The sequence below is a fragment of the Scyliorhinus torazame genome, chromosome 16 (genome assembly GCF_047496885.1).
Source record: "Scyliorhinus torazame isolate Kashiwa2021f chromosome 16, sScyTor2.1, whole genome shotgun sequence".
NCBI lineage: Eukaryota > Metazoa > Chordata > Chondrichthyes > Carcharhiniformes > Scyliorhinidae > Scyliorhinus > Scyliorhinus torazame.
In genome coordinates, this window is record NC_092722.1 from 151,497,165 (window position 1) to 151,509,392 (window position 12,228).

At 47.5% G+C, this 12,228-nt stretch overlaps 1 protein-coding gene across 3 annotated transcripts in view; it reads left to right on the top strand.

Annotated features, from left to right (window-relative positions):
• LOC140393136 (disintegrin and metalloproteinase domain-containing protein 12-like) overlaps positions 1-12,228 on the top strand; it is a 597,415-nt gene that overhangs the window by 532,911 nt on the left and 52,276 nt on the right. For all 3 annotated transcript variants that reach the window (XM_072479211.1, XM_072479210.1, XM_072479212.1), the window contains one exon: positions 4,446-4,523. In XM_072479211.1, the coding sequence (XP_072335312.1) occupies positions 4,446-4,523 (78 nt within the window). The remainder of the gene's footprint in view (positions 1-4,445; positions 4,524-12,228) is intronic.

A 12,228-nucleotide genomic window follows, 5' to 3' on the forward strand; every position in this document is an offset into this window, starting at 1 on the left:
CCCTTCCTCACTCTCGGGGTCTTCCCGGCCCACACAAAACTCATGATACTCTTTTCGATCCTTTTGAAAAAAGCCTTCGTGATCACCACCGGGAGGCACTGAAACACAAAGAGGAATCTCGGGAGGACTACCATTTTAACCGCCTGCACCCTCCCTGCCAGTGACAGGGATACCATGTCCCATCTCTTGAAGTCCTCCTCCATTTGTTCCACCAATCGCGTTAAATTTAACCTATGCAATGTACCCCAATTCTTGGCTATCTGGATCCCCAAGTAACGAAATTCCCTTGTTACCTTCCTCAGCGGAAAGTCCTCTATTTCTCTGCTCTGCTCCCCTGGATGCACCACAAACAACTCACTTTTCCCCATGTTCAGTTTATATCCTGAGAATTCTCCAAACTCCCGAAGTGTCCGCATTATCTCTGGCATCCCCTCCGCCGGGACCGCTACATATAACAACAAATCATCCGCATACAGAGATACCCGGTGTTCTTCTCCTCCTCTAAATACTCCCCTCCACTTCTTGGAACCCCTCAATGCTATTGCCAGGGGCTCAATCGCCAGTGCAAACAATAATGGGGACAGAGGGCATCCCTGCCTTGTCCCTCTATGGAGCCGAAAGTATGCAGATCCCCGTCCATTCGTGACCACACTCGCCACTGGGGCCCTATACAACAGCTGCACCCATCCAACATACTCATCTCCAAAACCAAATCTCCTCAGCACCTCCCACAGATAATCCCACTCCACTCTATCAAATGCTTTCTCGGCATCCATCGCCACCACTATCTCCGATTCCCCCTCTGGTGGGGGCATCATCATTACCCCTAGCAGCCTCCGTATATTCGTATTCAGCTGTCTCCCCTTCACAAACCCAATACCATTCAAGTTTTAGACACTAGCCGTACAACTGGGTTCGGTGGAAAATTCAGCCCTAAAATTGGTTAGTTGAACATGTTAATTTTGATTCTTCAAACCTCACAAGTATGAGATATTCTTCAAGTGAACCTTAAATTGTTTCATTTATGTCCAATATACCGATCAGACATTAATATGGCTGGAGTTTTAAAAGATGAAACCCTTCATACATTTTTTTAATTGCCATTTTAATTAGGAGAATATATTTAGATTTAGTGATCTTATGGCACAAGAACAGGCCATTCTGTCCGATTGGTTTACACCCATATCATAGAATTTACAGTGCAGAAGGAGGCCATTCGGCCCATCGGGTCTGCACCGGCTCTTGGAAAGAGCACCCTACCCATGTTCAACACCTACACACTATCCCCATAACCCAGTAACCCCACCCAACACTAAGGGCAATTTTGGACACTAAGGGAAATTTATCATGGCCAATTCACCTAACCTGCACATCTTTGGACTGTGGGAGGAAACCGGAGCACCCGGAGGAAACCCACGCACACACGGGGAGGATGTGCAGACTCCGCACAGACAGTGACCCAAGCCGGAATCGAACCTGGGACCCTGGAGCTGTGAAACAATTGTGCTATCCACAATGCTACCGTGCTGCCCATGTTTATATTCCACACCAACCTCAATCAAAACGTGCAAGATAAATCAATTAATTCCTCGAACCTTTGTGAACCACTTCATTGGGTGTGAATGTGAATCAGAATTTCAGCTGTGAAACTGTAGCCCCAATTCGGTGTAATTGTCACTCATGTGCCTTTGTGGTGAGCAGAGTCTTACAATTGTTGCTCCATATTCTTTGGGTGGGATTCACCGTCCCATCACACCCGTTTCTGGTGCAGCGTGCCCCCGCCTGTAGCAGAATTCTCCGTCCCAACAGCCGGCCAATGGAGTTTGCCACGTAATCGGGAAATCCATGCGTAAGTGCGCTGCCGGCGAAACGGAGGATCCCACCGACAGAGAATCCCGCCCCCTATCTTTGACTGGATTTCTGAACTGTATTAGCAGCATTAGCTCTCCTGGCTCGGTCACATATCAGATCGTAACATACACCCCCTGTCTGAATGAATGCATCAACATAGCTGGAGTTCTTTTAATCCTGAGTACCTTTTTCTGAGTTTCCTTGTTCTTAATTTAATTTTTACTTTTCAAAAAATAAAAAATAAAGACAATTCAAAGGATTGGCACAATCCCTGATTTAATGATAGCAAATGAAAATTAAGAAAAAAGTCCAAGTTGCAGAAAGTTTCGCCACTAACGTTTGAGGAGGTTTCAGTCTTGTGCTCTATCCACATCAAGTCCTGTTCACCCATCATCTGCTGCCTGCTGACCTACATTGTCCCCACGTCCCCCACTATCTCCGATTTAAAACTTTCATCCTCTTGTTGTCTATTTATTGACAGCTGAAGGCTATCTCAAAGGAGGGGGTAGCTTTGTTTTTCTTGCACTTCACTGTCTATTAACTCTGAAATGCTTCCTGTTATGAGCAGTTGTCCCGTCTGACCACATTTGTTCTCCACTGGATGTTTTTCTACTCAGAAGTGCTTCTGAGAAAGAACAGGTGCTCTGACTGAGTGTATTTATTTCATTATGGGTTTGTTTAAAGTCTGAAGTGCTTCCTAGAAATAGCACATGCCTTATCTGATGGCAATTTTTTTAGACTGGATCTTTTTCAACCTCTGATGCCTGAACAGCATGCCTGCACTGGAGGTACTTTTCCACCACAGAAGCAGCTGGCACTACTCAGACATTAAAACGGAAGTGCTCCTCGATGAGGAACTACTTGCAGTCGATGCTGAATACTCTGGATAGGCGCGATGACCATGCCAGGGGGCTCGGAGGTCTTTGTAGTGCCCAGGTGATCAGGGACATGGCAGGATAGTACCCTGACAGTGTCTCGTTGGCAGTGCCAAGGGATGGGACCGAAGCAGGATCTGAGTGAGGGGTGGAGGGGGACTGAAGGGGGGCCCTTGGTGACCCCATAGTGAAGTGTTGCTCACTTGGAATTGGAGGAGGATCTGATGTCAATAATTAGCAAGGGGATGAGGACCCTTTGCTGATGAGAATCGGGGAGGTGGTATTGTTATTCTGGGACCTGGGTGCCCTGTAAATAAGACGCCCCAATCTCTGAGGAACCGGCCCTGCCGGAGTTATCGGGTCCCACACATCACGTTTTCGGCACGAATCATCCTGGCTCCAAAACAATTTTCAAGTGTGGGTGAATGTGGTCTGGATCACACTGTGCCACCCAATGGGAATTGCACCTTGTTTCCCACTGGGGACCTGGGGCGGGATTCTCCGATCCCCGCCATCCACCAAATTCTCCGGCGCCAGAGATTCGGCAGGGGCGGGAATCGCGTCGGTCGGCGGGCTCGCCCCCCCCCCCCCCCCCCGGCAATTCTCTGGCCCGCGATAGCCCGAAGTCCCGCTGCTGTCATGCCAGTCCCGCCGGCGGGAATTAAAATCACCTCTCTTACCGGCAGGACTGGCGGCGCGGGCGGGCTCTGGGGGGGGGGGGGGGTGGCGGGGTGATCTGGCCCTGGGGGCTGCCCCCACGGTGGCCTCGCCCGCGATCGGGGCCCACTGATCCGCGGGCGGGCCTGTGCCGTAGGGGCACTCTTTTCCCTCCGCCTCGGCCATAGCCTCCGCCATGGCCGACGCAAAAGTGACCCCCCCCGCGCATGCGCGGGGATGACATCAGCAGCTGCTGACGCTCCTGCGCATGCGCGGACCTTCGCCGGCCGGCAAAGTCCCTTTGGCCCCGGCTGGCATGGAGCCAAAGGCCTTTCCCGCTGGCCGGCAGCGCACCAACCACTCCGGCGCGGGCCCCTCAAGATAAGGGCTTCACCCCTAAAGGTGCGGAGAAATCCACACCTTTGGGGCGGCCCGAGGCCGGAGTGGTTCCCGCCACTCCATCCCGCCGGGACCCCCCGCCCCGCCGGGTAGGGGAGAATCCCGGCCCACGCTTCAAAATGTTCTGGGAGGTTTGCATCCAATATTACTTTACCTCGTATAATAAGGAAAAGAAATCTGTGCTTCACATAATTAATTATTTAACTTTATAATTTATGATTATTTAACTTTATAAAGGGGCAGCATTGTGGCACAGTGGTTAGCACTGCTGCCTCACTGCACCAGGGACCTGGGTTCAATTGCGGCCTTGGGTGACTGTCTATGTGGAGTTTGCACATTCTCCCCATGTCTGCGTAGTTTTCCTCCAGGTGCTCCCATAGTCCAAAGATGTACAGGTTAAGTGGATTAGCAATGCTAAATTGCCCCTTAGTATCCAAAGATGTGCAGGTTAGATGGGATTACGGTAATAGGGTGGGGGAGTGGGCCTGGGTAGGGTGCTCTTTCAGCGGGTCAGTGCAGACTCGATGGGCCGAACTGCCTCCTGCTGCACTGTAGGAATTCTATTCTATGGTTTTAACTCAAAGGTTGAAGAGGGGCACCACTCTCGATTACTTAACTTGTACATATACATTTAGATTAACCCAGATATTTGTGTTTTTCTAGATTTGTCTAAACCGGCAGTGCCAGAACATAAGTGTATTTGCAGTGGTAGAATGTGCTTCTAAATGTCATGGGCAAGGGGTAAGTTTGTACAGCATTACAGGTAAAATGTGAACGCTAAAATATTCCCTCTAATTATGTAAAGGTTTGTAATATTATGTCTGAGCATTTATATGTGATATTTGGCTGCTTTTCTTGGTCAGTTGGAGATTCCTTAAGATCAAAGCTGTTAAGATCACGCCCGACTCAAAATAAAAGCGCTTCAATGTACAAAGCAAGTTTACATTTAATGAATTTCAGTTCTAAACCTAAATCATTCTTAATTCTTTAAAATCTATTGCTGTCGGAAACTAGTCTTGTTCTCGACTGATAACATCTGTACGAATGAGAGATGTTTCTATGGTTGCAAATTAAGTATTATCTCATCGCTAATATAAGCAAAGCACATCTTATCGTATTGGGTATAGAATTCACAAATTAGTAGGGCTGAGGTCAGCATTAACAGTAAAAAGCACATTTTCATTAACAGTGCCACTTGACAGAAGGGTCCCTGTGATGTGCTTTGGAGGAAAGATATGATTAAGACAGCAAATTATATTTTCTATGAATATTTTATGGGGGGAATTGTCCTGGATTTTCAAAAGTAATTTTGGGTCATGTGTTGATTTATCTTAGCCTAGAGTCTACATGGAAGAGTAACAAAGAGCTGAATAGGACTTCTGTCCCACACACATAGGAATGCTGGACCAAGAAAAGCCAATTCAGCCAAGACTTTATCCAAGTGGCTAATCTGACTATTTTGCATTGATTTTCTATCATAAAGTCTCATTCCTACACTCTCAAATAATTCAAGAATCAATCCTTATTTCCCCTCTGGACACTTCAATGGATTTTATATTTACTTCACCTAGGTGACAGTTTGTTCCTTAAGTCAATAACACTTAAATGTGAGAGAGCTTAGCTAAATTCAGTTTGCTGTTCCTGTCTTTTTTAATCATGGCCATTGGTTCTGTTAATATTTCTCTCTCACCTACCGTCATGGTTGAGTGGGGCATATGCCGGGCCATAGGGTTACAGATTGTGGTTCAGTAAAATTCTGCTCCTGCTTATGGGTCACAGAGCCTCATGGGTGCCCAGTCTTGAGTTGCTCCATTTGTTCGAAGTCTATCCCAATTAGCGCAGTGATGGTACCACACAACATGATAGAGGGCATCCTCATTGTGAAAATGGGTCTTTGCCTCCACATTGGTCACTCCCACCGATACTGTCATGGACAGATGCTTCTCTGGTAGGCAGGTTGGTGAGGATGAGGTCAAGTATGGTTTTCCTTTTTGTTAGTTCCCTCACCACCTGCTGCTGACCCAGTCGAGCAGCTACGTCCTTTATGACTCGGTCAGCTTGGAGAGACAGAGAAAACATCAGCCATTGATGGAGAAGACACTTCAAAGAACTCCTAAACCATGATACAATCATAGATGAGGATGCGTCTGAGGATATTTCCCAACTCCCCATCAAAGATGATCTTGGACTCCCAACAAGTGTGGACAAAGTCAAAGCCACCATTACACACTTGAATGGGAAAGCTGCAGGAGTGGACGGGAGTCCAGTGGAGATTTTCAAACTTGGAGGAGAAGAGATCACCCGTCACCTCCATCAGCTGTTGCTGAAAATCTGGGACAGAGAAGAAATTCCTGTCAACGTCAGGGATGCCATCATGGCCACCGTTCTCAAGAAAGGAGACAAAGCAGACTGCAGGAACTACTGATGAATCACTCTACTTTCCATCACTGGGAAGATCATCGCCCAAATCCTCGCTAGCCGCCTTTAGGGAGCTAGGGTGGAAGCTTAGATCTAGGACAAACAGATTATCTCTGGGTTAGCCATAGCCATAGAATTTACAGAGCAGAAGGAGGCCATTCGACCCATCGTGTCTGCACCGGCTCTTGGAAAGAGCACCCTACCCAAGGTCAACACCTCCACCCGATCCCCATAACCCAGTAACTCCACCCAACACTAAGGGCAATTTTTTACACTAAGGGCAATTTAGCATGGCCAATCCACCTAACCTGCACTCTTTGGACTGTGGGAGGAAACCGGAGCACCCGGAGGAAACCCACGCACACACGGGGAGGATGTGCAGACTCCGCACAGACAGTGACCCAAGCCGGAATCGAACCTGGGACCCTGGAGCTGTGAAGCCGTGAAGCAATTGTGCTACCCACAATGCTATCGTGTTACCCGTGCCACGTGCTAGCGAGACAAGGAATAGGGAGAGAGGGGAGTTGAACACGTGGCTACAGGGATGGTGCAGGAGGGAGAGTTTCAGATTTCTGGATAATTGGGGCTCATTCTGGGGTCGGTGGGACCTCTACAAATGGGATGGTCTACACGTGGACCAGAGGGGTACCAATATCCTGGGGGGGGGGGGAATTTGCTAATGCTCTTCGGGAGGGTTTAAACTAGTTCAGCAGGGGCTTGGGAACCTGAATTGTAGCTCCAGTATACAGGAGGTTGAGAGTAGTGAGGTCATGAGTAAGGTTTCAAAGTTGCAGGAGTGTACCGGCAGGCAGGAAGGTGGTTTAAAGTGTGTCGTCTTCAATGCCAGGAGCATCCGGAATAAGGTGGGTGAACTTGCGGCATGGGTTGGTACATGGGACTTCGATGTTGTGGCCATTTCGGAGACATGGATAGAGCAGGGACAGGAATGGTTGTTGCAGGTGCCGGGGTTTTGATATTTCAGTACGCTCAGGGAAGGTGGTAAAAGAGGGGGAGGGGTGGCATTGTTAGTCAAGGACAGTATTAAGGTGGCAGAAAGGACGTTTGATGAGGACTCGTCTACTGAGGTAGTATGGGCTGAGGTTAGAAACAGGAAAGGAGAGGTCACCCTTTTAGGGGTTTTCTATAGGCCTCCGAAAGGTTCCAGAGATGTAGAGGAAAGGATTGCAAAGATGCTCCTGGATAGGAGCGAAAGCAGCAGGGTAGTTGTTATGGGGGACTTTAACTTTCCAAATATTGACTGGAAACGCTATAGTTCGAGTACTTTAGATGGGTCTGTTTCTGTCCAATGTGTACAGGAGGGTTTCCTGACACAGTATGTAGATAGGCCAACGAGAGGCGAGGCCATTTCGGATTTGATACTGGGTAATGAACCAGGACAGGTGTTAGATTTGGAGGTAGGTGAGCACTTTGGTGATAGTGACCACAATTCGATTACGTTTACTTTAGTGATGGAAAGGGATAGGTATATACCCGCAGGGCAAGAGTTATATCTGGGGGAAAAGCAATTATGATGCGATGAGGCAAGACTTAGGATGCATCGGATGGAGAGCAAAACTGCAGGGGATGGGCACAATGGAAATGTGGAGCTTGTTCAAGGAACAGCTACTGCGTGTCCTTGATAAGTATGTACCCGTCAGGCGGGGAGGAAGTGGTCGAGCGAGGGAACCATGGTTTACTAAAGCAGTCGAAACACTTGTCAAGAGAAAGAAGGACGCTTATGTAAAGATGAGACATGAAGGTTCAGTTAGGGCGCTCGAGAGTTACAAGTTAGCTAGGAAGGACATAAAGAGAGAGCTAAGAAGAGCCAGGAGGGGACATGAGAAATCTTTGGCAGGTAGTATCAAGGATAACCCTAAAGCTTTCTATAGATATGTCAGGAATAAAAGAATGACTAGGGTAAGTGTAGGGCCAGTCAAGGACAGTAGCGGGAAGTTGTGCGTGGAGTCCGAGGAGATAGGAGAGGTGCTAAATGAATATTTTTCGTCAGTATTCACACGGGAAAAAGATAATGTTGTCGAGGAGAATACTGAGATTCAGGCTACTAGACTAGAAGGGCTTGAGGTTCATAAGGAGGAGGTGTTAGCAATTCTGGAAAGTGTGAAACTATATAAGTCCCCTGGGCCGATGGGATTTATCCTAGGATTCTCTGGGAAGCTAGGGAGGAGATTGCTGAGCCTTTGGCTTTGATCTTTAAGTCATCTTTGTCTACAGGAATAGTGCCAGAAGACTGGCGGATAGCAAATGTTGTCCCCTTGTTCAAGAAGAGAAGTAGAGACAACCCCGGTAACTATAGACCAGTGAGCCTTACTTCTGTTGTGGGCAAAATCTTGGAAAGGTTTATAAGAGATAGGATGTATAATCATCTGGAAAGGAATAATTTGATTAGAGATAGTCAACACGGTTTTGTGAAGGGTAGGCCATGCCTCACAAACCTTATTGAGTTCTTTGAGAAGGTGACCAAACAGGTGGATGAGGGTAAAGCAGTTGATGTGGTGTATATAGATTTCAGTAAAGCGTTTGATAAGGTTCCCCACGGTAGGCTACTGCAGAAAATACGGAGGCATGGGATTCAGGGTGATTTAGCAGTTTGGATCAGAAATTGGCTAGCTGGAAGAAGACAAAGGGTGGTGGATGATGGGAAATGTTCAGAATGGAGTCCAGTTACTAGTGGTGTACCACAAGGATCTGTCTTGGGGCCACTGCTGTTTGTCATTTTTATAAATGACCTGGAGGAGGGCGTAGAAGGATGGGTGAGTAAATTTGCAGATGACACTAAAGTCGGTGGAGTTGTGGACAGTGCGGAAGGATGTTACAAGTTACAGAGGGACATAGATAAGCTGCAGCGCTGGGCTGAGAGGTGGCAAATGGAGTTTAATGCAGAAAAGTGTGAGGTGATTCATTTTGGAAGGAATAACAGGAAGACAGAGTACTGGGCTAATGGTAAGATTGTTGGCAGTGTGGATGAGCAGAGAGATCTCGGTGTCCATGTACATAGATCCCTGAAAGTTGCCACCCAGGTTGAGAGGGTTGTTAAGAAGGCGTAGGGTGTGTTAGCTTTTATTGGCAGAGGGATTGAGTTTCGGAGCCATGAGGTCATGTTGCAGCTGTACAAAACTCTGGTGTGGCCGCATTTGGAGTATTGCGTGCAATTCTGGTCGCCGCATTATCGGGAGGATGTGGAAGCATTGGAAAGGGTTCAGAGGAGATTTACCAGAATGTTGCCTTGTATGGAGGGAAGATCTTATGAGGAAAGGCTGAGGGACTTGAGGCTGTTTTCATTAGAGAGAAGAAGGTTAAGAGGTGACTTAATTGAGGCATACAAGATGATCAGAGGATTGGATAGGGTGGACAGTGAGAGCCTTTTGCCTCAGATGGTGATGTCTAGCACGAGGGGACATAGCTTTAAATTGAGGGGAGATCGATTTAGGACAGATGTCAGAGGTAGGTTCTTTACTCAGAGAGTAGTAAGGGCGTGGAACGCCCTGCCTGCAACAGTAGTGGACTCGCCAACACTAAGGGCATTCAAATGGTCATTGGATAGACATAGAACATAGAACATAGAACAATACAGCGCAGTACAGGCCCTTCGGCCCACGATGTTGCACCGAAACAAAAGCCATCTAACCTACACTATGCCATTATCATCCATATGTTTATCCAATAAACTTTTAAATGCCCTCAATGTTGGCGAGTTCACTACTGTAGCAGGTAGGGCATTCCATGGCCTCACAACTCTTTGCGTAAAGAACCTACCTCTGACCTCTGTCCTATATCTATTACCCCTCAGTTTAAAGCTATGTCCCCTCGTGCCAGCCATTTCCATCCGCGGGAGAAGGCTCTCACTGTCCACCCTATCCAACCCCCTGATCATTTTGTATGCCTCTATTAAGTCTCCTCTTAACCTTCTTCTCTCCAACGAAAACAACCTCAAGTCCATCAGCCTTTCCTCATAAGATTTTCCCTCCATACCAGGCAACATCCTGGTAAATCTCCTCTGCACCCGCTCCAAAGCCTCCACGTCCTTCCTATAATGCGGTGACCAGAACTGTACGCAATACTCCAAATGCGGCCGGACCAGAGTTCTGTACAGCTGCAACATGACCTCCCGACTCCGGAACTCAATCCCTCTACCAATAAAGGCCAACGCTCCATAGGCCTTCTTCACAACCCTATCAACCTGGGTGGCAACTTTCAGGGATCTATGTACATGGACACCTAGATCCCTCTGCTCATCCACACTTTCAAGAACTTTACCATTAGCCAAATATTCCGCATTCCTGTTATTCCTTCCAAAGTGAATCACCTCACACTTCTCTACATTAAACTCCATTTGCCACCTCTCAGCCCAGCTCTGCAGCTTATCTATATCCCTCTGTAACCTGCTACATCCTTCCACACTATCGACAACACCACCGACTTTAGTATCGTCTGCAAATTTACTCACCCACCCTTCTGCGCCTTCCTCTAGGTCATTGATAAAAATGACAAACAGCAACGGCCCCAGAACAGATCCTTGTGGTACTCCACTTGTGACTGTACTCCATTCTGAACATTTCCCATCAACCACCACCCTCTGTCTTCTTTCAGCTAGCCAATTTCTGATCCACATCTCTAAATCACCCTCAATCCCCAGCCTCCGTATTTTTTGCAATAGCCTACCGTGGGGAACCTTATCGAACGCTTTGCTGAAATCCATATACACCACATCAACTGCTCTACCCTCGTCTACCTGTTCAGTCACCTTCTCAAAGAACTCAATAAGGTTTGTGAGGCATGACCTACCCTTCACAAAGCCATGCTGACTATCCCTGATCATATTATCCCTATCTAGATGATTATAAATCTTGTCCCTTATAATCCCCTCCAAGACTATACCCACTACAGACGTGAGGCTCACCGGTCTATAGTTGCCGGGGTTGTCTCTGCTCCCCTTTTTGAACAAAGGGACCACATTTGCTGTCCTCCAGTCCTCTGGCACTATTCCTGTAGCCAATGATGACATAAAAATCAAAGCCAAAGGTCCACCAATCTCTTCCCTGGCCTCCCAGAGAATCCTAGGATAAATCCCATCAGGTCCCGGGGACTTATCTATTTTCAGCCTGTCCAGAATTGCCAACACCTCTTCCCTACGTACCTCAATGCCATCTATTCTATTAGCCTGGGGCTCAGCATTCTCCTCCACAACATTATCTTTTTCCTGAGTGAATACTGACGAAAAATATTCATTTAGTATCTCGCCTATCTCTTCAGACTCCACACACAATTTCCCATCCCTGTCCTTGACTGGTCCTACTCTTTCCCTAGTCATTCGCTTATTCCTGACATACCTATAGAAAGCTTTTGGGTTTTCCTTGATCCTTCCTGCCAAATACTTCTCATGTCCCCTCCTTGCTCGTCTTAGCTCTCTCTTTAGATCCTTCCTCGCTACCTTGTAACTATCCATCGCCCCAACCGAAACTTCACACTTCATCTTCACATAGGCCTTCTTCTTCCTCTTAACAAGAGATTCCACTTCCTTGGTAAACCACGGTTCCCTCGCTCGACGCCTTCCTCCCTGTCTGACCGGTACATACTTATCAAGAACACGCAGTAGCTGATCCTTGAACAAGCCCCACTTATCCAGTGTGCCCAACACTTGCAGCCTACTTCTCCACCTTATCCCCCCCAAGTCACGTCTAATGGCATCATAATTGCCCTTCCCCCAGCTATAACTCTTGCCCTGCGGTGTATACTTATCCCTTTCCATCATTAACGTAAACGTCACCGAATTGTGGTCACTGTCCCCAAAGTGCTCTCCTACCTCCAAATCCAACACCTGGCCTGGTTCATTACCCAAAACCAAATCCAACGTGGCCTCGCCTCTTGTTGGCCTGTCAACATATTGTTTCAGGAAACCCTCCTGCACACACTGTACAAAAAACGACCCATCTATTGTACTCGAACTATATATTTTCCAGTCAATATTTGGAAAGTTAAAGTCTCCCATAATAACTACCCTGTTACTTTC